This window comes from Poecilia reticulata, linkage group LG9, assembly GCF_000633615.1.
Source record: "Poecilia reticulata strain Guanapo linkage group LG9, Guppy_female_1.0+MT, whole genome shotgun sequence".
NCBI classification, from domain to species: Eukaryota; Metazoa; Chordata; class Actinopteri; order Cyprinodontiformes; family Poeciliidae; genus Poecilia; species Poecilia reticulata.
The window spans coordinates 28,526,237-28,553,207 of NC_024339.1; the positions used below are offsets into that span (position 1 = coordinate 28,526,237).

The 26,971-nt window shown below is 43.2% G+C and overlaps 4 protein-coding genes across 5 annotated transcripts in view; 2 read left to right on the plus strand and 2 right to left on the minus strand.

Moving 5' to 3' along the window:
* The window catches only part of igsf9b (immunoglobulin superfamily, member 9b), a 32,188-nt gene extending 21,225 nt beyond the window's left edge, over positions 1-10,963 (plus strand). The window contains exons 5-22 of one of the 2 annotated variants that reach the window (XM_008419110.2): positions 964-1,115; positions 1,198-1,315; positions 1,554-1,695; positions 2,039-2,184; positions 2,278-2,420; positions 2,511-2,651; positions 3,126-3,242; positions 3,329-3,479; positions 3,566-3,677; positions 3,766-3,941; positions 4,033-4,271; positions 4,356-4,440; positions 4,541-4,711; positions 5,209-5,245; positions 5,353-8,637; positions 8,782-8,951; positions 9,131-9,312; positions 9,637-10,963. In XM_008419110.2, coding sequence (XP_008417332.1) covers positions 964-1,115; positions 1,198-1,315; positions 1,554-1,695; positions 2,039-2,184; positions 2,278-2,420; positions 2,511-2,651; positions 3,126-3,242; positions 3,329-3,479; positions 3,566-3,677; positions 3,766-3,941; positions 4,033-4,271; positions 4,356-4,440; positions 4,541-4,711; positions 5,209-5,245; positions 5,353-8,637; positions 8,782-8,951; positions 9,131-9,300 — 5,555 coding nt within the window. In that variant the 3' untranslated portion in view covers positions 9,301-9,312; positions 9,637-10,963. The remainder of the gene's footprint in view (positions 1-963; positions 1,116-1,197; positions 1,316-1,553; positions 1,696-2,038; positions 2,185-2,277; positions 2,421-2,510; positions 2,652-3,125; positions 3,243-3,328; positions 3,480-3,565; positions 3,678-3,765; positions 3,942-4,032; positions 4,272-4,355; positions 4,441-4,540; positions 4,712-5,208; positions 5,246-5,352; positions 8,638-8,781; positions 8,952-9,130; positions 9,313-9,636) is intronic. The other variant, XM_008419111.2, reaches the window with a different exon arrangement.
* Positions 10,964-13,754: 2,791 nt separating this feature from the next.
* On the minus strand, positions 13,755-18,890 carry gatd3l (glutamine amidotransferase class 1 domain containing 3, like). Its single transcript, XM_008419112.2, has 7 exons — positions 18,671-18,890; positions 18,548-18,600; positions 18,353-18,466; positions 18,099-18,230; positions 17,872-17,964; positions 14,063-14,228; positions 13,755-13,975 (listed from the first exon to the last, which is right to left on the minus strand). The coding sequence occupies exons 1-7, from the start codon at positions 18,785-18,787 to the stop codon at positions 13,835-13,837; spliced, it is 816 nt and encodes a 271-aa protein (XP_008417334.1). The 5' UTR covers positions 18,788-18,890; the 3' UTR covers positions 13,755-13,834.
* A 1,635-nt stretch (positions 18,891-20,525) lies between these two features.
* On the minus strand, positions 20,526-23,543 carry tmem127 (transmembrane protein 127). The gene is made up of 3 exons (XM_008419114.2): positions 22,766-23,543; positions 22,512-22,676; positions 20,526-21,945 (listed from the first exon to the last, which is right to left on the minus strand). Exons 1-3 carry the CDS (start codon positions 23,001-23,003, stop codon positions 21,635-21,637), a joined length of 714 nt encoding a protein of 237 aa, XP_008417336.1. The 5' UTR covers positions 23,004-23,543; the 3' UTR covers positions 20,526-21,634.
* Positions 23,544-23,997: 454 nt separating this feature from the next.
* ciao1 (cytosolic iron-sulfur assembly component 1) lies at positions 23,998-26,845 on the plus strand. The gene is made up of 7 exons (XM_008419115.1): positions 23,998-24,475; positions 25,004-25,152; positions 25,226-25,337; positions 25,440-25,528; positions 25,605-25,806; positions 25,886-25,955; positions 26,395-26,845. Exons 1-7 carry the CDS (start codon positions 24,337-24,339, stop codon positions 26,636-26,638), a joined length of 1,005 nt encoding a protein of 334 aa, XP_008417337.1. The 5' UTR covers positions 23,998-24,336; the 3' UTR covers positions 26,639-26,845.
* Positions 26,846-26,971: the final 126 nt, after the last annotated feature.

Below are 26,971 nucleotides of genomic sequence, written 5' to 3' on the forward strand. Positions count from 1 at the left end.
GCATGCACACTGGGGATCGCACCTTGTTTTTATTTGCCATGAAGAGCTGACCAACGCTTGTGAGGTTTGTCGCTGAAGATTAAGGTTAAATGCTCAAAGCCTTTGACTCACATGCTTCTTAACTCTAAGTCTCACTCACACACGCACACGCTGGTTAAGCTGAAGCAGAGTTATGTCACTCAGAGTGTGAGGTAGAGGTTTGATATGATGATGCTGCAGTTGATGAACGCCATCTGTTTGCTGCAGGACACATTTTTGGGTTCACAGCAGCAGTTCTTAGATACTGCATATGATATTGAATATCGTATTATGTCCATATCTGAGAGTTAATTGAATAATATTGGAATTTAATGTGATGGCGCGTAGTGTTAATGGAAGGAAAATGAATGTGTGGTTTTCAAGATATTTACAAAAATAATAGAAGTGCGACGTACATTTGTGTTTACATGTAGATTTCAGCCTGTTAGTGTATTGAATCCACTATCTGGTCTATTCAAAATGGATCAACTTAAATACAGAGAAATCCTGGAAGAAAATGTGTTAGAATGTGCAAAAGTCTTGAGGCATGGTTAGAAGATCATTTTCAGCAGGAAAACGACCCTAAAAACAAGCAGTCGGAGCTGTTAGATCCAAACATGTTAATGTGTTAGAATGGCCTAGTCAAAGTGAAGACCAAAGTCTTTAGGGAAACTAAAGACTATCATGAAACTATCATGTGAAATTCTTTAGGGACACCCCCCCCAAAATATAAGCGTAACATTTTGAAAACCATGTGTCGTTTTCTTCCAGTTCACTTTCAGATTTACCTTATGTTGAATTATAACACAAAATTCCTATTGAGTCGCGGTGGTAACATGAAAAATGTGAAATGGTCCTTTAGAGCAAGGCGTTGTATATGTATTGATACCTAATTTGATCATGTGAGTGAAAATCGCCCCCTCTGTGTTTGTGTCTTTGCTCTAGCTCCTCCTGTGTTCATCAAGACGCCGCCGACTTTTGTGGAGGTTCTGCTCGGAGACTCGTTGACCCTTAGCTGCGGAGCCCACGGCAACCCCCGGCCAACGGTCGTCTGGCACAAAGATGAGAGCCTGATTGAGAAACATGAAAAAATAAAAGTGAGTCGCGTCAACAGACGACCCTGCAGGGTTTTAAATAAATACTCACGCAATGTGTGTTTCATTATCGCTCACTTCTTAGGTGCTCAACGGCACTCTGTCTCTTGCCACTGTCACAAGAAATGTTTCTGGAGTGTACAAATGCCACGTGTCCAACACAGAGGGGAATCTGACCCATTACACGGAGCTGCAGGTTCAAGGTGACTGTTGAACGATCCGTCATCAAACCCTAACCCTATCTAATATCAAGGAATCGTTGTCACATTTGCATGAGAACATTCAGCTTTTTGTTTCTTATCAGTTCATCTCCTGGAGAAAAACCATTTGGTAGTTATATGCTTGTGTATACCGCCACCTACAGGTCATTCTGTGAAATATAGGTGGCTTAAAACTGACCAGAAGTAATTACTGATCTGTTCATTGCGATTTTTGTTAAAGGTCCACCGATCATCATCATCTCCCCTGAGGACACGACGCTCAATATGTCCCAGGATGCTGTTCTGCAGTGCCAGGCAGACGCTTACCCTTCAAACCTGACCTACGAGTGGCTGAAGCAAGGACAGAACGTTTATCACATCGAGTGAGTCCATTGCTGTAAAAAAAATATATACATATCAAGACGCACGGCACGGAGGGAAATATCACACGTGGTGTTCTTATCTACTCGAAAAGTTGCAGGTGTAAATATTTCCGAAGCACGCTGGTAATGCGATAAGTTTTAATTGGATTGTTTGCGAGATAATTATATCATGTGATCATGAACAAGCTGAGACAAAGAAGATTGCCGTTTAGATTAACGTACCATCTTCTAAATCTTGCACATCCGTTTAGTAGAAGTCGTTGCTTTCCGTGTGTGTTTCTTTCATTTCTGTTTCTTTAATACACCGTTTTATCATAAACTGCACCACGTTTCGTGTCTTTAGGTCCCTCAGGTCCAGAGTGAAGATTCTGGTGGATGGAACTCTTCTGATTCCTAATCTCATCCCAGAAGATGCTGGAAACTACACTTGTATCCCTACTAATGGAATACTGACTCCTCCCTCGGCTTCTGCCCATCTGAAAGTGAAACGTTAGTGTCTCACCGTCTCATTCTTTGTGGCTTTGCTGTGTTTTACAGCAATTTTTTTAATTCAATTATTTTATGTTTTTTTTTATTTTTTAGATCCGGCACGCGTTGGAAGAATGCTGCGTGAAACTTATTTGCCGGCAGGAATGGAGGGGGTGATCTTCTGCCCTGTGCAGGCTGACCCGCCTGTGCTGTATGTCAACTGGACCAAAGACGGGAATGAGCTGAATCTTGACAATGTAAATGTTAGCACTTGTTTTACAATCTGTGCTAATTTGGCTCTCAAAGTCGCTTTAGAGTTAATATTTTTTTGTCTTTTACTTGTTTAGTTCCCGGGTTGGATGGTGAACTCAGAGGGCTCTGTGTTTATAGCGACAGCCAATGACAACGCTGTAGGCATGTACACCTGCACGCCTTACAACAGCTACGGCACAATGGGCCAGTCTGAGCCCACCAAAGTTATTTTGCAGGTAAAGTTCCCTTTTTCAGACTCGCAGTGCCTTTAAAAAGTACCAAAACCCCTTGACCTTTTCCTCATTTTGTGACTTTGCAACTACAAGTTTCCGTGTGTTTTTTTGGGGGGGATTTTATTTGAGAACGACACAAAGCTGTGCAGAATTGTAAAAGTAAAAAGAAAGTATTCACACTGAATATTATGAAATTTAAACTCAGACCTTGAAGCAATGCTTTGTGTGACCAACTTTCCATTCAATTACGGCTTTTAGTCATTTGGGTTATCTGTGTATCTGTGAGTAGACATTTTCAAGTCTTGCCAAGCCACAGATTCTTTATTAGGGTTTAGATTTGGCCTTTGCTTGGACCAAAACTATCACTAACATTGTGATTCTTAAACCTCTTACAACAAGTACCTCTCTGGGTCTTAAATATAAAAATATTAAAATGTATTTAGACGTGCAGAAGTCAAAAGAGTGTGGCTTTTCCAGGACCCGCCATCATTTCGAGTTCCCCCTCTGCCAGAGTATCTCCAGGAAGTCGGCCGAGAGTTGATCATCCCCTGTGAAGCCAGTGGCGATCCTGCTCCAAATGTAACCTGGAGCAAGGTACGAAAACAAATTCTGCTTTTTCTGGAGCCTTGGCCATGTCTGATGAATCCCTTACATGAACTTCCCGATGCTCTTCCCGACAGATTGGCCCTAGTCCTCGCTCTCCGTACGCGGTGCTTTCTAACGGATCCCTCTTGCTGCAGCCGCTGAGCAAAGATCACCATGGCGGCTGGGAGTGTTTGGCCACCAATCGTGTGGCGACTGTCAGTGCAGGCACTGTAGTCTTTGCACTTGGTGAGTGCATCGGCATTATCTGTAACGGATATATGACGTGTGCATTGTTAGTGGTATAGATTTAAAACTGTCTGTCTGTTGCTCAGGCACCAGTCCTCATGCTGTGTCCTCGGTGACCGTAACCACAGAGATGAACCAGGTCAACGTGTCCTGGGTCCCAGGTTTTGACGGTGGATTTACCCAGAAATTTACTGTGTGGTCAGTATTATAAAACACACCCAGGATAAAACATTTTCTGCTGTCAACAACTGAAACTATTTACATACTTTGATTTTATCCTTTAAAGGGTCAAGCAGACATCCAGGGGGAAGCACGAATGGGCGTCTTTGCCTGTGCCGACATCCAAAAACTACCTGCTTGTGACTGGGTTACTCGCAGGCACTGGCTACCAGTTCAGCGTCCTACCTCAGAATAAACTCGGCTCAGGACCTTTTAGTGAAATCGTATCAATACGGACAAAAGGTTCGTTCCTTTGGTTTGCCTTCCTTTCAGTCTTCTAGCGTCATTTTGCTTTTAGAAAGAGATCACCTATGAACACTTATTGTCCTTTTAGCTGTGCCAACAGAGCTACCTAAAACCGCCACGGGTCTCCCAGCCCTTGAACCTCCCACGCTGCTGTCAGCTAACCGGACCGGGCGAGGCGTTCTCTTGCGGTGGCAGCCTCCCGAGGCTCCTCTCTCCCCACTGACTGGTTTTGTCCTCCAGGCCCGCAGAGATCAGGGCCAGTGGGTCATCATTGGCAGCAACATACATGCCAATCAGAGCGAAGTACTTGTGCAAGGACTGCTAAGGGTAATAGTTTTTCTTTTTTACTAGTAATAAAACAAACTGTTTGGGAGAATATTTGTTAAATAGTCCAATCTGTCTCTCACTCAGGACTCCTTGTATGATTTGAGGCTGATGTCACGCAGCGACAAAGTCCTGAGTGTACCGAGCGAGTCTGTGAGTGTTTCCACAACTGGTACGTTTTTGTTCTTGATTATGATTGAAAGTGACATAAATATTACTGGATATTTAACTACATTTGTTAAGTTAAATTATCGACTTTGGTTTGATTGCAGGAATGGAAATTTACCCACTTCGTCCGAGTTTCTTAGAAGTCATCCCTGAACCGCTGATGGCTGGTGTGATAGGGGGAGCGTGCTTTCTGCTTCTTGCAATCGTCCTCTCGTTGGTGACGGCGTGCTACATGAGCAACAGGAGACGGCAGAGACGCAGAAAGAGGAGACAAGGTAAAACATACACGTGAAAATGTGTTAAAGAGAAAGATCTTTCACAACACAGCTAAGATGCAGCCAAAAGTTGCTGAAGAGTGATGAGTGACTGGCTTTGAGCAACAAACTGAGGCGTCATTGCATCGCACAATGTCCACTACAAGGCAAAGGTAGCAAAATCTGGTGCTCAGATGTGAGTTAACAAAGTGAAGATTAGATTTATTTGATAATGTATCAAATCAGCTGATAAGTAGGGTAAGCTGATCTTCCTGTTGTTTTAATAAACAGTTGTTTATACTGGGTTTTTGATGTGCTTACTTGTATTGAGGTTGTGACTCAGAACACTATTTTGTCTGAAAATTATGCTCTATTTGCTCAAAGGGCTTTAAAGTGCTCATTTTATGCTCTTTTTGCGTTTCATGGCTCTAAACTTTTGTCCCTAAAGTTTTGTTCTTTGCACAATGAAATATGTAACAAAAATATTTTTTCTCCTGCATTTTTTTTTTTTCATTTAGATCTGCCAGCTGCCTTTCAGAAGAGCACATCTCAAGAGTAAGTGTCTGGATAAGGTTGATGCACATTTCCTTAAATTTTCTCTTTCTAAAATGTTATAGTCTCCATCCCTAATGTTTGAAGCTGTTCTTCTCTGTTTTCTTCAGCACGCGATCACCTTCACGCAGCCCGGACAGTGTCCTGAAGTTTAAATTATGTCCGCCTCTTCCCTTCTTTCCCAACTCCTCGTCATCACAATCTGATCGCTCTTCGTTTGACAAAGGCAGCCGCGGGGAATACCACGATCAGCGGAAACAGCTTTTGTCCAACTCATCTCCTCCGCCTCACTACACGCTCTTTGAGAGTCATCTAGGTTCGCAGGCGCCTTCGCCGACTGCTCTGGAGTCCATTTCCCGAGGTCCAGACGGACGCTTCATTGTTCAGCCGCTGCCGGAAGGTTCAAGTCCTTCCAATAAAAATATAAAGAAGGATGTCCTTCAAGTTAATGGAAGTGTTCACGGGTCAGGGAGCAACAGGACGTCAATCAGGGACTCTCCAAAATCAAGCATTTTGAGCTCAGAGAAGGACGAGAGGAAGGACTCTCCGCTTACGGTGGATGTGCCAGAGTTAAGCAGACCTCCCGCATCCCCTGGCAGGGTACGAGCCATGGCAAGAAACTTCTCCCGACATGGCTGCTTTTACTCTGATGACGAACAAGGCTCAGAGACTCTTTTAGAAAGAGCCAGTTTTTACTCTGATAGCAGTGAAAGAAAGCCCAGCGATTCCCTGCGTAGGTGTCGGATGCGGGGCAACACTGAAGACCTGTTCTCCAGTTTGGGAAGGAGAACGAGGCTGCTGGAAAGAGACAGACTCCATCATGGAGGCTACCAACCAATGGAAAGCCACCTGACCGACAACAGCACCCTGGTCTCCCAGCTAGAGAGTGAGCTGGAGAGGGACAGCGTTAACAAGTGTGTCCAATTGGCAAAGGAGAGGGAAGAAATTGAGAGGGAGCTGAAGAATTTTGCAACGGATCAAAGGCATCGCAGTCGAGTGAGGGACGCACCCTCTCGGTGTAGTACAACAGAACATCCTCAAAGGGATGAGACCGAGTCAGTGGAAGAACCTGTGTGGAAACCTCAAGAAGTTACAATCAGACAGAAGTACAGGCCCACTAGTGTGACAAGTCGGGTTTCTGACTATAGGAGAGCGTGCTACTTTGGCAACACTAGCAGTCCGCTGGACAGGCTCCCCACGTCTCGCATGCAGTGGGACATTAGCCCCGTCACATCTGTCACTAGCCTCATCCCTGTTCAGACTCCTCGTGAGACTACGTCGCTTATCTCATCTAGAGAAGCCACGGAGGAGTCTCTTGCTTTAGATTCATCAAGCTCGCCGGTCACCCAGAATACGTCACTACCCATGCTCTCCCGTGATGTCACGCTAGATAAAGCTAAGTCATCAAATCTTCAGAAAAACAAGGAGGTGTGTACCAAGTCTGGCACCGAGCAGAACATAGTGGAGGAGACACAAGAGTTAGGTGTTGTTTCTAAATCAAGGAGTCCATTAGCTTCTCAACTACGGGATTTGCCCAACACAGTGAGACCTGAAAGTTCAGATTCTGTACAGCATAACCAGACTGAGAGAACTGCAGATATAGGTCACAAAACTACGAGGGACCCCACTCCTTGTAGTTCTTCAACCTTGCTGTACGATCACCATAAAGTAGGAGCTAAGTCCAAAGACAGAGATACTCAGGACCACGATGACCAGCACGTTTCAGGGTTTTACTCCGACTTAGAGAAGGAAAGTGTCCGAACACGCTCCAGGAGAAGTGACAAGTGTCTCTTCCCTGACAGTCCTAGTCCCATATCAACCTTAACTCTTGTTGAAGAGGTCGAGAGTGACCAGTCTCAGTTTTCAGTCCCCAGAATGTCCGACTCCTTCAAGGCCAAGCCTGCAGCACCGTCCCCTAAAATGTCCCCACACCAGACAAGTGCAATCCTTGAATACCTGAGTCTTCCAGGTTTCATTGAAATGAGCGTGGATGAGCCTGTGGAAGAGGGTCAGGTGACCGATGTCACCGCAAAACCAACACCCAAGGAAGAATCGGTTGTGGCAAAACCTGATGTAGTTCCTAGAAACTGGGAGGTTCATGTTCAGGAAAACCCACAAACTCTGTCAAGTCAGAAACAAGGCAATCCCCTAGGCTCTGCAGACTCTAGCTTTGATGCTTATAAAACACAAGGAAATAGACGTTCTCCTCAAGTGACAGCCAGAGTGAGATTTCCTGATGACCCAAGGCCATCCTCATTGGGCCCAGAAAAAACAAGCAAGGAGCTCTATGACGAGAAAACAAGAATTCGAGCAGGAAATACTTGCACCGGCAGACCTGAATCCAGACTTGGGTCCAGGTCGGCTCATACATTGTTCAGTGCAGCTAAGGGCATGGCAGACATTGTATCAAAGCATTCTCAGAGTTGTGCAGACAGTGATGAGTTTTTGTTAGAGCAGCCCCAAAGACAAGCTTCTCAGGGAAGCAGGACTAATAAAATAGTGTCTCGAATAACTCAAGCCCCTGTGCCATTTCTGAAAAAATCCTTAAGCCTTGGTCCCTGTAGGACTCTCTCTGGTGTGGCTCAGCCGCGCCCTTACCTTAAAAAATCCATTAGCTTAGGCTCTCAGAGGTGGGAGCACTTTGAAAGCCCAAGACGGTATGTTTCTGAGAAATGTTACTGGGACGAGTTCCCAAACCCGGATGTGAGGGTGAAGTCCTACAGTCTGGGCCGCACGCCGCCTTCCCTCCCCAGACCAGGACCCTGCTGGAGAGAATACATCCCACTCCGGCGTCCCAGCATGGGGAGCTTAGAGAGGCCCCACCACACACAGAGGTCTTTAGCTAGTCCTTCCTACCTCACTCCTTTGTACCCACCCAGACAAACCTCAATGTCCCCAATGCTTGAGCCCGCAGATCCACGACGCCAAGCTGCCATTTTCCCTGAGTCCTCCAGATGGTCCCCCTCTTTTCAAGACACGCTGAGGTCTGTCCAGCATCAGTTTATCCCTATGCCGACCTCTAACCCTCTACCATACTACCAGCACTGGCCGGATCCCAGAGGGGAAGGCTTGAGACACTCGGACTCCAGAAGGGGCCCTCCAAGGTCCTACTTGCCCCGGGGCATCAGCTGGCCTTCGCCTTATTACTCCGCCTTCCCACCCAGGGAAGGAGATGGCTACAGATACCCAGACAGGATGATAGGGAGGAGCGGAGATGCCGAGTTCAGGGACGGTGGCAGGGCCAGTTATGCCAGTCAGAGCAGCGGTAGAGGCAGCGCCGGCCTCTTTAGGCAGTCCCTGTCCGTCACTCCCACCCTGCTCAGCTCCCCAGAAACCACAGAGGAACAAGAACGCCACAGAGCTGAGATGGAGCTGGCCGAGAGGAGAGTGAAAAGGTGAAAGACCGCCACCATCTGGAACGACTGACGATGTGGAGCATCCTCTCCTCAGATGGATTCATTTACTGTTGCCAAAATGACACTTATCGTGAGACGTCTGTGTTTTTCTGTTTTCTGACCACTTTTTGTGCATCTCATTAGAAGGAACACGTCAGTAGATGAAAGTTACGAGTGGGACTCGGCCGATGCCTGTTTGGACTCCGAGGTCCTGGAGGCCACCAGGTCTGGCCAGCGTCGAGCTGGTTTCCAGAGAGGCAGGAGAGAGACGGGATCTGACCAGACTGGTGGCCTCCGGGATCAGCGACAGACAGGTGATTATTTCATTTACGTTTGAATTTGGTTTATTGTTGCATGTATGACTATTATTAGTGAGCTTAATGTAACAGTGCTGCATGTGTTCACCTTGTTGTGCCAGTGCTATGATTTTTTTGTTAGTTCATCCCATGACATTTCCATCCATGCCTCTCCTGTGCCTGATGCCCCCCCCCAGGCCCACCTCCCCCTGTCATCCCTCCTCGCTCGCTCAGTGAGGCACGCTTCAAAGCCCTCCGCCTGGAGTACCAAGAGTACAGGCGGGCTCAGGGATCCGCCTGTACCCGGGAACCCTGCTTCCACCCCAGCCATGATTCGGACTCTGACTCCAGCTCAGCGCTGCTCTAGCAGCTGAACTCGGTCCGTTACTCTGCCTGATCCTCAAACCTTTTTTTTCCCCTCATTTTTCCTCCTGTCACTGCTCACCTGCTTAATTCCTTTTGCTGCCTGCATGTGGTAGTTATAGTGTAAAAGTATTCACACCCCATGAATATTTTCATGTTTTGTCACATTACAAAGACCTGTGGGAGTTTTAATTTTATTTGATAGACCCACACAATGTAGATCTAGAGACCAACACTTCATGAAATGCTACATTGAAGTTGTTGGTTGCAATGTGTCAAAGTAAAGAAAAAAAAATCTAATTTTAATGTTGTTCTGCTCTCTTTTTTTTCTCTTCTTCAGACGCATCAAAGACAAAAACCAAATAGCGGCTCTACCGAAAAGACAACAGCACCATGGTCCTAAACATCGGAAACATTTCGTTCTACTTTAACGATTTTAATCTTGCGCTGCAGCAGAGGCTGTAACTGTTCTGTTTTGTAAGACATCCTCAGCGTTTTGTTTTCCACGCTCGTTCTTCTGTTCGATTTGGTTTCAGTGTGCTTTTTATAGTGGGAAAGTGACAATCAGATAAAACGAAGAGATGAAATGCTATTGGATACGGTTCGCGGCTCAAAGTGAGAAGGACCTGCTTTGTGAAAGCAGCAGTCAGCGACAAAATGATAGACGCATCGAAAGTTTTTAGAATCTAAGTCTCCCTTTTAGTGACAATAAAAGATGCTTCTGACAGGTCTGTAGGTGAGTAGACAACATCTCTGAGATATCTTCATCCGTATCGGTGCCTGTGAATAAATGGTGCTAGTTGTGCTCTCCATGTCTATATTGATTAATGACGCGGTACTAACTGTTAGGTATCTAATAAATTTGACCCAAAATTCCCAACATCTATGTACTTAGAAGCTGAGTAATTGTCTGCGACTTACCCACCAATTGCCTGGAATCATCCCCGCTCAGCGCCCTATTAACCTCACAGTATTTTCTTTTAAAGTGTATAAATGTTCATATGCATAGTTTATTGTGAATAAGTCCTGCTGTATTGTTATGCATTCATCCCCCGTCCCCATCAGTTGAGAACGTCTTACTTGGCTCCGCCTTGAAGAAGTGCGACTTTGCCAGGGAAGAGGATATTTGCCTTATTTTTGGTCAGTGGAAAAAGGACGGCTGATGTACAAAAAAGAACAATTAAAAAAAGCATCAAACACGTTTTGTTCCTCATTGTGAATATGTCCGTGTATTTATTGAGATGAGTAACGATATGCAACAATGTTTACAATTCACATCCCTGATGTGAAGGCAACACTGTGAATATTTCATTGACTTCTGATTCTGTATCTGAATTGCAAGTCTGTTATGAATTGTGTGCCCGTTTCCCTTCTGTGTTTGTTTCGTTTTGTTTTCCTTGCTAAAGAAAATCAAGCTGTTTTTTTTGTACGTCACATGACAAAGCAATTTAAAAGATGTTGTAGCTACACCTTGGGGAAGAGTCAGCCTTTCTGTTATTTTTACTTCAGTTTACCAGATGAAAACCCACATTTGGCATGAGTATGCATTTCTGAGGATGGCTTCGGACATCTTGTACAAAGAGGAAAATTTTATATCTTGTTACTTGTTTTTGTCATTTTTTATATGTTTGTAAATGAATAAATTGTTATATTCTGAATGTAGCAGACTTAAAGGATATGAATGGTTCTTTTTTAAAACTACTGACGAAAAGTGTGATCTGCGTGCTTCCACTCCCGGCCACTTTGCTGCTGCTACTTTCTGACAGAGAATAAAAGATATTTCTTGGTTTTAATATAAACTAAAGCTGCAAGAAGCCTCGAATGGCCCTCGCAGCTCAGCGCTGCTCTGGGCTACCGTGGGAGCTCAGGCGACGCCGCCCGCCCAGCCATTGCAGACGCTCTCACGCAGTTCCCGCCCCACCCGGGCAGCGCTATCTGATGACGCACCAAAAATCTGATGGAGATCGACTGATGCAGTGAGGAGAAACAACCAGGGGTGAAAGTAAGGGGGTAAGGCAGGGTACTGCGTACCCCTAAAAGATTTATCAGGGGTACGCAGTACCTGCAAGAGAGGGGAGCGGCTGTCTGCTGGAAAAAATGAATGGGTTCACTGAGCAGCCGTGAGTTCACCCACTAATCACCAATGACTGATTAGTTTTTCGAGAACAATCTAAAACACGACTTAATCAGTTAATGAATACATTTTTTTCTCGTTTCATATTGTTTTTAAACTGTACGTGCTTCACTACAGCAGCGGTGCAATACGTCGATCGCGGAAGGTTTTGAGTCGATCTCGGCATTAGGTGACAAACTGAACGCCGCCAGGACGATGAGACCAGCACGTCCTCCACTGACTGGCTTAAAACGTTCATAACTTTATTAAACAACAACAAAAAAAAAATCAACAAAACATGTTCAAATTAATGACCCAACAACAATAATAATCTCAGTGATTATTGTTTCAACAAGGTGTTGCGCAATTCTGTGCGTTTCGGTTCCATTAACAAAATAACTAGCAGAGCAGGAGTTTAAAATGAACTAATCAACCACAGCTGTGTTCAGGGAGGCTTATTAATGATCGCAAAATAAATATCAAGCCTGCAAACCTAATATTGTAATGGACTGAATGTTATACTTTTAACGTAATCTCTGGACGGTTTGTGGGGCGCAGAAGGTTGTCATGGCAACGGGTGTGCTTAAATGACAGAGACGAGAGTAAAAAGGTGTGAGTGGTTTTGAGTTGATCACCTGTTCGGGTTGTTTTACCTTTCTTTACCTTTGCTGTAGCTCATCACAGCCGCTGTAATTTCTGAACGTTCAATAAACAATAAACTTGGACTAATTACCTCGTTCTATGTGAGAATAAGTCAACAACAAACATCAAACACGGTATATATTTTTCATTAAGTACTTAAACAAATGGCTTCTACCGTGATAATTATGTGAAATTAAATTAATTGTCTAATATAAAAAAATTGCTTGGTGCTGTCGGGCTCAGAGGCTTTTCCTCTATTTTGTTTTTTTGCCTCTTATTTAGTGGAAATATTGATGTTGATGAGACTTGATAACATTTTTCAACCTTTATAGCTCCACTGTTGAAAATGAGGCTCTAACATTCACAAATGACATTGAAATAAAATCCAGTCCAACATCTGGTTTGAGGTGATTCCTCTGGAACCTGTTGGAGGAAAAATATCCCAACTTCAGAAGATGAGCTTTAACCTAACAGAGCTCTGTGGTTCCTCCTATCAGTATGAGAGTCAGGGTGAGGAGGCACCATATTAGGAAGAGAAGTGGAATGCTAAGTGGATGCTAAGCTACTGATTATCCCTCTGTCTGGACACAGGATCAATAGAACCCGTTTAAAAGCTAAAATGAATGGTTATATGCCAGACATGGAAAACTGGGATGCATCCATACCATGATGTTCAGAATTTAGGTCTCATGGCATCTCAAGGTGTCAACATTGCAGCCAGTGGGCTGAGGGAAATACAGCTTTATTTTGTAGCAATTCAAGAGCTACCCAGCTTTTATTGCTTCGCAAAAAAATTAATCAGCACAGAAACTCCAACTTTGTTTGTTTTTTTTTTTTTTTTTGTCGTAGTACCCCCAAGAATTTAAAACTACTTTCACCAGCTGATGGCATAACCTAGGGGTGCAGCGGAGTCAAATTACTTAATTTCTGTTAGACAAAAATTAAATATTTGGGTTTATTTTGGTTCATCAGAACCAGAAGGTTCTGGTTGAGTGTGCCTTACAGCTGTGGCCAACTGTTCACTGCAGGTCAGTAGAGAGTTCTTTTAACGAGCCATCATTTGATCCAGGTGAGTTAAACCAAAACACGGGCCCTCGAGGGCCAACTTTGGGCTAGTTGGGGATTTCACCTGAAGGAAATGGAGCAGGTGGTCGTGCATTGATGGTGTAAACACAAATTTGCATCAAACACAAGTGAAAGAACCTCATAAAAACTATGCTTGATCCTATGTTATGTTGGTCATTATTATGCCGTTGCTCTTTTTCTGTTGAGCATTGCTAAGAAACAAAAGCTAATGTTCGGATTTAAAATAACGATTTCCTTAATTAAGAAAGAAAAAAATATACACCAACCTTATCTTTTGTGGGAAAGTAATTGTCCCTAAAGTGGATAACTGGTTGTTCCAGCAATTCACGAACAAGGAGCCCAGACTGGTGCACACACTGCACAGTAGTACACAAATACTGTATATGTTTTTCACTTGCCCAAAACTGTTGCATCAAAGATCCTTCTTTTTTCTGGATTGTGCAACATCCTGTTTCTTTATCAACTGAAATGTAGGTTTACATTAGCTAAACAATAACATGAGGTTCCCTTTTTGAGTGAATTTACTGAAACACGTACGTCTGCTTCACTGAGACGCACACGCTTATCACGTTTATCACATTGTTTCAAAGCAGCCTTTAACCATCAATTGCACAAGATTTGCTTTTCAACTAGAGCATCTTTATTATTTCAGGTAAGGTTTCATCACAGTATAGAGGTGAACTCTGGGCATTCAGTGTTACTCTTTCTTGGAGGAGAGACGCATCACATGTTTGACCATATTTCCAACGCCATCGAATATATAGTGATAGTGGTAATCCGTCTCCCACATGAAGGACGGAGTGCTGACCACTTTGTTCTTCTCGTCCACATAGGCTTCGTGAAAGAAAGGGTTAAGGCCAAAGCAGCGGGAGGAGACGCATTAATGATGAATTTACGGCGGGCGGACAGAGCTCTGAAAGGATATGTATGGCTCACGGACGACGTGGCGAGCGCCCATGCCCTTCACAGCCTGCACCATGTTGGTTTGAGGCCAGTTTCCCCAGCGGGTGTTCTCGTCCCGCTCGTAGCCCATGGTCACCTCGATGCTGGGCAACACGCGGCAGGCCAGCACAGGAGCCATGCTGGCCAGGCTGGAACAGAGGCAGAAGTCTTTCAAATTTCTCCAATTTTTTACCTTTGTCGACAACCTGCTAATTCCAGAATACAACTTTAAATGATCTCCCTCTGACAAATAAAGTTCTTAATAATCAAGCTCCGTCTTACATCAGACGATGATGCTGTTCTGTTAGGCTCACTGATGGGAAGCAGATCCTCGAGTTATCAGGCTCCTGTCCTGTGGAACCAGCTTCCAGTTTGAGGCAGACACTCAGTCTACATTTGAGACTAGGCTTACAACTTCTATTTTTTGATACAGCCTATAGTTGGACTGGCTTAGATTGTCCTGAGTTAGTTCTGTAGTTATGCTGGAGGACAAACTGACCATCATGTCACTTTGCTACTTTCTCCTGCTACGCTCCAATCATGAATTATCTGCAGTTATTTATGACATTAACTTTATGGTCTCTTGTTCCTGCATATAAATAACATCTGTTTCTGCTTATTTATTTCAGGATGCTGAAGCAAAATTTTCCTTTCCACTGTCACCACACACATGCTCAATATAAGGAATTACTACAAATTAACAATTTTATTAAATTAGCTGACCACTGTCACCACATTCTTGTTAATCTCCAGTAATTGGTTAATTTATCACCAGCTTTTTTTTAGTTATTCATCACTTTATTATTTATCTGTTTTCCTAGATTATTTTAATGCATGGATTTCTAGTGGTTTTACTTTTGTCTGAATATTTTTAACCTTTGTAAAGCACTCTGTTTTACACTTAGTAGCATGAAATATGCTAAGTGAATAAAGACTTTAAATGTGTGCATCTGATTGGATTTCATAGATTGCCTGTTTCTGTATTTACACCTGGATTTCTTTTGGATTTGCAAATGACCTTGAGATGACATTTGCTCTAAATCCGTGCTATACGAGTAACTTGAACTGAGATGAAAACCTAATTTGAAGTGATCGTGTTATTTGGGATGGACTGAAAATTGCAACATACAAAACCTGTACGAATTTTAAAAGTAGGAATTCACCACAGTAATATTTGGATAAAAGTCCCCAGCTGGACAACTACAAACCTCTTGCAGCCATGATCAAGGTTTCGGTTAGATATTTTCTGACTCTTTTCGGCAAAACTGGATATAAACTGCCTGAATTTTTTGCATAGATGAAGCTTTTACACATAGTTGGGGCCAATCCAGATCTTTAATGGTAGCTAAATTATTAGTGGGGGGTGTATGAATATATTTGACCCGCATGTCCAATTTATAATTTTTATAAGTAAGAGAAAATCAGCAGTAAATCTAAATTTGTGTGTCCAATTATTGTTTTTAAAATGAATTGAAAGTTGTTTTTTTGTGTTATCATACATACTAAAATGAGGCAAACTCAAACGCATCATCAAAAGTGCAAAATGAATTACATTTATGCCAATGATGAGTGTATCTGAACTTCTGACTGGCACAGGTCAACATATTCAGATACATAAAAATACTCTTTTAAGCACCAACTCCCACAAAAACAACCAATGGACAAAGCTGTACTCTACAGCCAACTGGCATGTCAAATGTTTTACTTTCACTTTCCATAGCCTTTGATTTCAGGGGAAATACTGTGAACTCCACTAAATGGTGTTCATAAACAATTTTTTTGTTTTTTTTTTAAACTATGGAACTAGTGTAGAGGTCAGGTCAGGACTACATGGTCAGTCTTCAGTTGTTATGGTGACCGTTTCTTCACCTCTTCTTCAGCATCCATTTCCGCTCTTCCCAGTAATTCCAGTAATCCCAAATCTCCTTCATCTGGGGATCTTCCCACCTTCAACTAATACCCGATGCCACCTCTCACCTGACCGTAAGAAAAGTCCACACAGCGCCTGCCGATCCCTGCGAAACCGGAATGGGTCCTGCAGTTTTGTTGCAGTAATTTATTTTATTGGCCATCTGTACTTTGTACTGCAATAGTGCGATTTAGACTGAGAATCAACGTTAACGTGCAGAATCTCAGTCCACACCAGGGGGGCCGAAGTCCAGTCCTCAAGCTCTACTACCTTACAACCTTTAGATGCATCTCTTCTTGAAAACACTTAAATCACATAAATTGCTCGTTACCGAGCCTCTGTGAAGCTGAGTGACTGCTGATTATAACATTTTGAATGCGTCTTCACGTTGCAGAATACTGGCTATTGAAGATTGGATCTGGGCATTCCTGGTCTGCCAATGAGTAGATTCTTGGTCATTAAGGACATGAGAGTCCTAAGCACTGGAAGAAGTCCAGTTTCCTTGTATTTAAGCACTTAGGATTATGCATAATGTAGCATCCTGATCTCTTCATACTCAGCACACGGCAACTTGACTCATGTTAGCAGGTTGTTGTAAAAATTAATTAGCAAGTCTGTCGATTTTAACCTTCCACTTCTACATATTTGGTTAAGATAAGAGTAGACTGTAGAGGACAACACTTGTTATTAAGCTCTAAAAGTGATCAACAGGATGAACAAAGAACAACGTGCATCTGAAAATCACCAGGATTTCGTCTTGCAAAAGGAGAAAGCAACCACCAAGGCAGTGCCAAACTTCTATGAGCCGCGATTGTTCTTGGTTTTAACTTTCAGACGGATTGATTTTGCTGAAGACGGGAGCTTCATTGGCTCAAACCCGTTCTGTGCGCTAATTGTGATAGGTAGGGATTACGGCGCAGGGGTCAGCAAACTGTTTAACCTTCTGTTGTCATGGCGGCTGTCCTTTTACCTGCTCCTCCTTAGCATTCTCCTTCACTCTTCCCTTTAATTCCTGTAATCCTACATCTCTCCGTACCTGGAATCCTCCCGTCTTCACCTAGCACCCAGTGCCCTTTCACCCGACCTCAACGCAGACGTCTGCCCGTCACCTCATCCCTCCGGCCAGAATCTGTTGTTTTGACTCGATCCCATTAGAGTGGAAGCATTTATGTCAGCGCCTTTGTTGTGTCCTCCCCGCTTTAAAGGATTTGCCTGCTTTCACATCTTCTTCCAGTTTGGGCTTAGGAGCAGTAAGGCTATTTTTACGGCATTTGCCCTGGCTGCTCCATCCACTGAGAGTTCAAGTGAAGACTCTCACTAAACAGATTCCTAAAATCAGTGTGCAAGAAAAACTATCTTTAAAAACTGCTAATGAAGTACAATTTCTGTTCTTTTGGCCATTGTCACACTGAGAAGTGTGGATCAGACTCCCTTTTGTGTAAACAAAGGGCTGCTGAGAAGCTTTAGGTTTTGTTGTGCCGAAATTAGCCTTGTTAATTGGCTTAACAAACTTTACAGGAAGTTTGTGGAAAGAGTCAACATTTAAATTTGTATTTATTTATTTGTTTGACCTAAAAAGGCTTTCACAAGAAAAAAAGGGAGATCATACCATGCTGAATTAAATGTTCAACACAGCTTCCTCACCTAATTTCATTTGCCTGACTAAACGTCTAAGTCACCAGTTTGTGTGACTCCTTGCAGTGCCCTAATTCCATTATCAGGTTGTCTAAATCTTTTGTTTATTTAAATTGGTGTATTTTAATTAAGACAGGAGGTAGATGCCAGTGGCAGTGTGGAGCTTAGCCTCGTGTTGGACATGGTTCTGTACTTCGAACTCAAAGTCAGTGAGCCTAAGCACTGAGGACGGATCACAGCATACATACCCAATAGGTTTGCGTGAACGGTGGAACTCTTTAAGCACTCTTTCCACATCATTATGCAGCTTGCAGTCCTTGCCGTCCTTCATAAAAGTGGATCTAAAAATGCAATTAAGATTTTTTTTTTTACACTTCCATTAGTATTTAAGGCTCGAGCCATTGTATCTAATTTTACTTTTCTTTGCACAGCCCAGTTTGCAAGTGACAACCCCCCCCCCAACCCCGCTCCTCACAGATTCTTGACGATCCCGTGGCCTCCGGGAAAGATGACGGCGTCGAAGCTGTTGACGTCCAGCGTGGACAGGTCCTGCATTTGCCTCTTTCCCTGGCCGTGAATGAAGCGAGCTGACTCGATCATCATGTTCCTGTTTGATGGCCAGATATAATCAAAAATACTACCTTGTGGGAAGAGTCGGGTCAAATGGTTACACGCGCGTGCCAAAGGTCAAGTCAGTTCACTGTCTGCTGTGCGTGCGTGGCTTCCTACCGGTTCTCGCCTGTGGAAGGCTGCTTCTTCATGTGATCCATCACATGCATTTGCTGCTGATTTGGAGCAAACGTGCGGAAGCGGGCGCCGTTCCTGCTCAGGTGGTACATGGTGCTGCACACAAATAGGTTTAGAGCCGTCATGTCTGCACTGGTGGAGGTTCGTGGATTGCTGAGAATGTGCCTGGATACTCACTACGCTCCTTCGTGGACATCACTTCCATCCCACCATCCACATCCTGAGAAAACCTGGAATATATTGACTCGCTGCGTTGGTCCGCTTCTTTTCACTCATAGCATATTATTGGCTTGAACTTACCACAGCAACTTTGGTGTTTCCCCAGTAGCCATATTCCCCTTGGTGAACGAAGCAGGTAGGCTGATGAGAGACGGCGGTCAGAGTCTGTTTTGACAGCAAGGTCCTGGTTGCCAGCATGATTAAGCTGTAGTCTCAGTGATTCTGCAGGAAAATAGCCGATTAACAGATTGCCACGGAGCCTGTGGAGACCTCTGAGAGGGCAGATATTGATCTCACTGAGGATGTCTGTATTTATACTAGCAGTGTGGGGCCGAGTGACGTTAACGCGTAAGCTGAGCTCCATTGTCTTTTCACGTCTTGCCTTCCTCCTTTCCAGAGCACCCTTCCCTATTAATACCTCGTTAATTCTTCTGATTAACTTAAGGTATTTAGCCACGGAGTGAAACTTTAGCTTCGGCTAATATCTTGACCCATTAAGAGCTTGGCACTTGATACAGTGCATTGATTAGGAAACGGTGTCCCACTCCATTATACAGGCATAGTGGCATACCATATGTCCTGCAAAGTCCATTAGGGCGTAAGGCTCTTACGCTTTCTAATGCCGTGTTGAGTCTAGACGGTGAACCCAGAAATACCTTCAACAGATGGAAAAGTCACTTTCAGAGTAAAAATGTTCAGCTGCGACTCGGTAAACTGATTTTCAAAGGTTTGATTCAGTTCAGTATTTTTAATTCAAGAAGTGAAACTCATACAGCTTCATCACACAACACACTGAGATGAAGTGGGTGATTTTTCTGTTAATTTTGATGATTACGACAAAGGAATACTTTAAATAATTTTTTTTTTTAAGTTAGAATATTAAACTATTAAAATAATACTTAAATGTTACAGCCTACTTAGTAATAGGGAAGAGTGCTGATTGGACAGTTGTCCAGCAGACAGTAACTGGCCCACTCCGTAAGGAGGGTAAGCCACAAAAACGTCATTGCTAAAGAGACTGTAAGAGGGCAAAAACTATTAATGGAAAGTTGTATGGAAGGAAAAAGTTTAGCAAAAAATGATGCAGAAAAAACAGGGATGACCGCAACCTTGAGAAGACTGTGAAGCAAAGTCGATTCAAGAGCACAGCGGGTGTTCACAAGTTCTAGTCTGTAGGTGGAGTGTGTGGTGGCTCCTGCATCTGTGTGTGGTGCAGGAGCCACCACACACAGATGCGTCCAAGATTTAGATGCTACATTGTTACATCTGTTGTGTTGAACCACTTTTGAATTAAAGATGTCAGGAGTTTCTTACCTGAACGAAGGACTGAACTCAGTGCTGCAAGGTTCTCTAAGGTGAAAGCAAAATGTGCATTTTGTCTAAAGATCAAGGCCCTATAGAGTGTGAAAGAAAGGTGGAAAGGCAAAGATCCGAACATTCAAGGACAGTAATGATGAAAAGAAATAAACACTTGATAAAAACATTTTAGTGACACTTTATATGAAGGGGTGTGCAAAAGACTGCAATGACACTGTCATAAACATGACATAACACCTGTCATGAACATGAAGGAGTCTTTATGACAGTTGTCATGAAGTGTCATTCGGTAAATGACACTTTTAATGCAAAGTTGGCACTTTTAATGGACTTAAAATAAGCATTAAAAGTGTCATTATTTACCAAATGACACTTCATAACAAGGCATAAACTTTCATAAAGACTTCTTTTATGTTCATAACTGGTGTTAGGTCATATTTATGACAGTGTCTTATCACTCTTCAATAAAATTGTTACCAATGTTTTTTTCAATCGAATCACAAGGAAACGTTTGATATTTTTAATTTATTGAGATGCACCTGTAGGGGGAGACAACTCACAGTGAAGGTTCAGAAAAAAAAAAAAGTAATTTGTCAATGTACAGATGAACAACAGAAGGCAAAATATGACATGTCTTTTATTATGGCCACTTTACTGCATGTATAAACAATTACTATTTACATAAAGATGAAGAAAATACAGTGAGAAACAAAATGCAGAAACAGAACAAATGTGCAACCGACCACAATCACCACATCAGTCACAAACTCGAGCGTCAGCAGGAACCTTTCGTGGAGCACGGAAGGTCCAAACCCCGGCCTAAAAATATGAAAAATCAGCAGAACTCACGCATGGAAAACACATACTAAAGTGGTCACGAACGGTATTCACAGAGTACAAACAAAATTCTCTCTTTTAAAAAAAACAAAACTCAAATACAATTATGTCATAACCGATGTTTATGCTGTGAGGTTTCCTGCCGAACTAGCCTCCATTTCTCTGCACCCGCAATCCACACCGTGTTTCCGAAACACAATAAACTCTCCTCCCTCACGAGTTTTGTAAATGCTTCTGCCGCGTCTAGAACAGAGGAGGTGAAAATAGCGAGTGAGAAAGCAAAAGAATAAATAAGGTCCGTTTCTTTTTTTGTTTGTATAAAATTCATGTTTAAAACAATCTCGTCAGTGTTTATGGATTCCTGCAAATAAGCAGCATCAGGAGAAAAAAAAAGAAGAAAGAAATCACACACGTGGCAAATATGTCAAATTAAAAATCACAAAGCTGTTTAATCAAAGCTCCACCCAAATCCAATTATAACTACGGCTGATGATAACATTCGACAACAGCGTTGATCGGGTTGCAGCTGCTTCTTCCGTTTCCTGTGATGAGCGCTGTTTGGTGATTTTTTTTTGTTGCAGATGACTTATAGTTACATGTAAGGACCAGATCCTAAAAGCCATTTACATGCAAATCACTAACCACTTCAGCAGTGAGAATTAAGTATGAAGCAGCTCCTAAACTGATGCCACCGCTAAAGAAAGCTTCCATGCACCCAAAGCCACTGTCTTTCAAGGAATCGATGCACCGACTTGTGCACGCGTTACGTTCGTCGCCGAGAGTATTTGCAAAGGTTTCCATTTGATTAAATTGAGCGTGGTCTGCACACCAAGCGCAAAGTAGCTGTGCTCGGAGAGAAAACAATTTTTTCGCAAGGCCAGTCTGGTTGGGTTAGGGCGTGTAGGCAGGTGGCGGCTGAAACTGATTGGCGACGTCGAAGTCGGCGGGAAAAGTCTCGCTGCTGTCCTCCATCTCCGAGAGCAACTCCAGGGCCTGCTCCTCCTCCTCCGTGGGGTAGTGGCGTAGGAGGTTTGCGGCGGTGGCGAGGATCGACGCGCCGCCCGCGCCCGCCACCAGGTAGAAGCTGATGGCGAAGGTGACGTATATGAGAGAGCCGTGGTACTTTTTGTGCTGCTGCTGAAGCGCCAAGATCAGTTCTGAGGTCCAGTAGCAAAACCCAATTACTGTGGCACATTGCAGCACTGAGGGGAGAGAGAGGAGGTTAATAAAATCTAACGGAACAGGTCCGCTCGGCATAATGGTTCACTAAGGACAAGAACAAGTTTGCTGTTCAATGTTCTTGTCCAGTTGCATCGGTTCTGATTCTTTTTATTTGTAGAATCATAGACTAAGCTTAAATGATGTATAAACATTTCATGTTAGGTTTGATTGTATAAAAAGTGCTTTGTACATAAAGATTGATTGATTGAATTGATTTACTCCAAAGATATAAAATTGATCTTTTTACTATAAATAGTGTCAGACTGAGTAAACTTCACGGTTTAAGCTTATCTCAACTGTACTTAAGAGGTTAGCAACAAGACACATTATATGAAAATCTGTTTCAAAACATTATTCTTCCTAAATACTCTGGTAATATGTTTTCTTCAACCTTTCTACATAACAAAAACTCAGAAATTATGATTTTACTTTAAAAAAAAAAAATTCTGATTTGATATTTTTGCCAAATCGTCCACTTTTACTTTGTTTATTGACACAATTAAAAATAAATAAAAATAAAAAAAACTCCAACAATAAGAATATGTACCTGTTAGTATATGTGCAAAAGCATATCTGCGTGTGACCTTTAGGGCAGAGTGTTTGGGTCCAAACACATCCAAGAGAAAAGCAGTGAGACTGCATAATATGCCGAGGAAACAGAAGGCAGCGATGACTCTCAGCAACAGGATGATTTGTGGGTTTACACAGTAATCTGTGGAAATACAGAAGTCACAAAGTTACAAGTTAGCCGAATGATTAACAACTGCCTACGCTTACAGGTTGTGACGTGCTTATTCTCACCATCCAGCAGCTTGGGATCGATGTACCCCAAGACATCCGCTACCCCCAGCTCTTGTCTAGGGCAGGCCCCTCCGTGAACCCGGAGCCAGGCCGGTTCAGCCAGAGCCGTGCACAGCGCTGTGATGGACAGAGCTCCGGGCAGAGCCGACACCAAGCTCCGCTCCGGCTGCTTGGGCAGGGAGGTGCCCGCTCTCCGTCTCCGACCTCCAGGGAGAGTGGAACCCGGTGGAGCATACATGATTATTGCGTCTCCTTAGTAATTGGTGTCGTTAGAAGCGTTGGTGACTCCTTCTTTTATAGCAATCCGTTTGTAGCTTAGGGATGAGCCAACCAAGAGAGTAGGCAGAGTAAGGCCTGCAAGCCGCTTCAGGCAAGGAAACTTGGATCACGACGGGATGACAGCGGCTCCGGACTCTTTCTTTCGATGAGTTACACACAATGTGTCCGACAAAAATTGGGATGCTAGATAAAACAAGACGCTGGCGGCCGATCAGACAATGAACAGATGGTCTCTAGGCCTGTTAGCTCTTCTGTTAGCCTGATACGCTAACTCCTTGTCAACGCCAAATATAACAAAATCTAAGTACAAAACTAAACCTAACACAAACAAACAATTTAAAATAAAACTTAACACACGATAAGGATACCTACAACAATAAAAACATACGCTTACTATTGGTACAGAAAAGGAAACACAAAACAAAACAAAAGACAGCCTACGCTGGTTTCCCGTAATGTTGACTTCCTGTTAGCAGTTGGCACCGGTCTAAGAGGAGGGGTTGCTGCCACCTAGTGGTGACTCATCCAAAACCACTTACACAAGGCTAAATAAATTGTTACAATTAGATTGCCAATTACAAATTGTTTTACCCCCGCATAGAAGTATTATGCAGTTTTAATTTTTTGCCTCATTTCAAATCAAAGTACTCTAAAAGTCAGTATATTTATTCCTTAACATTCAGCAGGCGTGTCACTCGGCTAGACGTGATGACGTAGTGGAGTGGGAGGAGTTTCCCCTCATAAATTGAGAGTAAAGTGTTTGCTGTTTAGTTACTATGTTGGTGCAAGGTCAGGGATTTCTTTTCACATTAAGTTTGTTTACAAAGTTTCATTAAATGCCAACAAAGGAAACGTGTTCTAACAATATATTTAAATTACTCCTGCTTGATACTCAGCCAGCAATTTATTACACAGAAACAAATGTTCAATCGTTTTTCTAAGACGACACGGACATAACTTGTATTTTTATTTCAGCCGAAGTGGGTGTCCACCGCTCTCGCCGGCGAGTAGAGGAGAGTTTGACAAATGGTGCGTGTCTAGCAGCGTCAGAGAACGGAAGTGATCCAGAATGCAACGCGCGCAGCCTCTGATAAGCAAACATGGCAACATTTCCGTTGTAGACATCCCTGTAAGATACTGTTTTACTTTGTTCGTTACTACATAAACGATCCTCACTCATTTCTGCTGCTCCACATGCTGATAAATGACAAGTGGGCTTCGTACTACCGGGCGTAAAAAGTAGACACGGAAGTATCGACGCTTCACAACTGCGTGAAATATTTTGAGTAGCCATGAAGGAGGTTCTGTCCCTGGTTCAGAGGATCAGCGCGCACCCGGACTCCCGCTGCTGGTTCGTCTCCTGGAGCCCTAACGGGACCCTGCTGGCTTCATGCGGGGGTGACAAGGCCATCCGGATATGGGGGCGAGAGGGTGAGCTGTCAATAACACGAGCGGTAGCGCACAACACTAACATTTAAAACATGGACAGGTGGGTCATGTTTCTGTAGATAAATGATGCTAACAAGGTCATTCTTAGAAAACGGTCCTCAGTTTAAGTAAAACTTCACTTTGAGCTCGTTCATCTTCATCACAATTTAAGGTAGCTCACAAAAACCCTTGCCAGCTGGGGTCCACCTGGATTGCATCCTCTCCGTTAGGTGTTGCTGTGACTCTAATCCATGTGTTTTGGACATGGCCTGTTTTTATATACTCTAAAACAAACATTTTAGTATTACATTTCTGTATTTTCAATTTAAAAAAAAAGCCAAATACCACATGAAAACAGAAAATGTCACTTTTACACTATTGAAGTAGTTCTCTGTGTTATGAGTAGGACCGATTTGTCCATTTGCCCCAAATGGGAGTTTTCCAAGTCTGATCTCTTAACGGTGTTTGTTGAATGAGATTAAAGGATGAATCTTTTGGTGCCATTTTTAGCTGCATTTTTTTCCCCCCCAGGTGACTCTTGGATCTGTAAGACCGTGCTGCTGGATGGTCACCAGCGCACTGTGAGGAAGGTGGCCTGGTCTCCTTGTGGCAATTATCTGGCCTCTGCCAGTTTTGATGCTACCACGTGCATCTGGAAAAAAAAGAACGATGACTTTGAGGTTAGATGAAACTTTTCTTGTTCAGCCAGTGAATTTCCAAAAAAACTTCTGAACTTTTGAGCTTGTCTTCTAGAGCTTGACCGTCCTGGAAGGACACGAAAACGAGGTCAAATGCGTGGCGTGGGCTCCTTCAGGGAACCTCCTGGCCACCTGCAGCCGAGACAAGAGCGTCTGGGTTTGGGAAGGTTTGTTTTCACCAAAACTAAAGTGAAATCCTTTGTTGTAAATCACTAAATTAACTCTAGCTCTTAGCTTGTGTACAAACACAATTCGTTTGTGCGTTTCAGTGGATGAAGATGAAGAATACGAGTGCGTTACCGTGTTGAACTCTCACACACAAGATGTCAAGCATGTTGCGTGGCACCCCAAGAAGGAGGTAGCCCCTGACCCCTCGCATCTGAATCATACCTTAGCTTGACATCAGGCTGTAACAAGGCTTTTTGTTTGCACAGCTTCTGGCTTCAGCCAGCTATGACAACAACATCTGCATTTACAAAGAGGAAGACGACGACTGGGAGTGCCAGGCCACCTTGCAGGGCCACACATCCACAGTGTGGAGTTTGTGTTTCGATGCTGCGGGGGAGAGGATGGCCTCCTGCAGCGACGACCGCACCGTGAAGATTTGGAAAGAGTATCCCAGCGAGAATGGGCAAGGTGAGTTTATGGTGGACAGCAGCACTTTTGTCGTCGTGTGTTGCGAAGAAAAATGAAGTAACTTTTTGCTTGTTTAAAGGGAACCTCTCCTGGAAGTGTGTTTGCACCTTGTCTGGGTACCATGGACGAACGGTGTATGATGTCGCCTGGTAAGACAACCCCAAGCCTGTTAATGCCATGAAGATTGGGTGCATCAGTGACTTATGTTATTATTGTTTGACAGCTTAATCAGCCCTTTTGATACATTTTAGTGTTTATTTATAAGCTGATGGCTTATAGCTAATTTCCCAATTGCTCCATATCGCTAGGATCCAGATAGGGTCACATTTACGATGAATGTGACGTCCTGATAGTTGCGCAGCTGTCAGTCACCAACACCATTTTTTCTACTTTCTATTAGCTGTAATAAAAATAAAAAAATGCTTGAAATTTCACCAAATTATTACCAAAGTAAAATGCTCATCATTGTAGATTAAAAAACGTCTCGGTAGCTATTCTACCATTATCATTTCTATAATCAGCCTTAAAACATTTTTTCTCTATGAAAGTGGAGTTATTTTCTGACTTGAATAAATCACATCTGTTCAGGTGTCAACTGACGGGCGCTCTGGCGACTGCCTGCGGTGACGACGCAGTGAGAGTTTTCAAGGAGGACGTGACGGCCAGTCCTGATGAGCCAGTCTTTTCGCTCGTCGCCCAGGCGACCAAAGGTCACAACCAGGATGCTAATTGTGTTTCCTGGAACCCGAAGGAGGCGGGCCTACTGGCTTCCTGCAGCGACAATGGAGAGATTGTAATTTGGAGATTCAAAGAAGAAGAAGAATTAGACTGATTCTGTAGTTTTTGGACCTGATTTTGTTGGTGAAAGGTTGCTTTGTTTTTTTTTTTTTTCTTTCTTTCTCTGCAATTTCAGGTAAATGTTTTGCGTTTGTTTATGATGAGATAAATACTGCAGTGTGCTTTTGAGTCTGCATTTTGGAAATGGTATCCTATGAAAATTGCTTGAAAGTTTTTTATAAATACAGAATATTAAACATAACCACAAATGGATCCTTTATTTAAAAAAAATCTTTTCAGACAGTACATGATACTAAAAACATGTAGAGGAGGAATTAGATTTCCATATAGTTTAAATTCACAACATAACCAGAGTGCTTGTTTCTAT

What these genes read in the sequence shown, in the direction of transcription:
- gatd3l (XM_008419112.2), bottom strand. Translation starts at nt 18,787, where the DNA reads ATGCTGGCAACCAGGACCTTGCTGTCAAAACAGACTCTGACCGCCGTC. An exon ending in GAAACACCAAAGTTGCTGTG is followed by an intron (nt 18,601 to 18,670) that starts GTAAGTTCAAGC and finishes AATATATTCCAG; the next exon opens with GTTTTCTCAGGATGTGGATG. An exon ending in ACGTCGTCCGTGAGCCATAC is followed by an intron (nt 13,976 to 14,062) that starts ATATCCTTTCAG and finishes CCTTTCTTTCAC; the next exon opens with GAAGCCTATGTGGACGAGAA.
- tmem127 (XM_008419114.2), bottom strand. Translation starts at nt 23,003, where the DNA reads ATGTATGCTCCACCGGGTTCCACTCTCCCTGGAGGTCGGAGACGGAGA. An exon ending in CGATCCCAAGCTGCTGGATG is followed by an intron (nt 22,677 to 22,765) that starts GTGAGAATAAGC and finishes GTATTTCCACAG; the next exon opens with ATTACTGTGTAAACCCACAA. An exon ending in TTTTGCACATATACTAACAG is followed by an intron (nt 21,946 to 22,511) that starts GTACATATTCTT and finishes CTCTCCCCTCAG; the next exon opens with TGCTGCAATGTGCCACAGTA.
- ciao1 (XM_008419115.1), top strand. Translation starts at nt 24,337, where the DNA reads ATGAAGGAGGTTCTGTCCCTGGTTCAGAGGATCAGCGCGCACCCGGAC. An exon ending in AAAAGAACGATGACTTTGAG is followed by an intron (nt 25,153 to 25,225) that starts GTTAGATGAAAC and finishes CTTGTCTTCTAG; the next exon opens with AGCTTGACCGTCCTGGAAGG. An exon ending in TCCCAGCGAGAATGGGCAAG is followed by an intron (nt 25,807 to 25,885) that starts GTGAGTTTATGG and finishes GCTTGTTTAAAG; the next exon opens with GGAACCTCTCCTGGAAGTGT.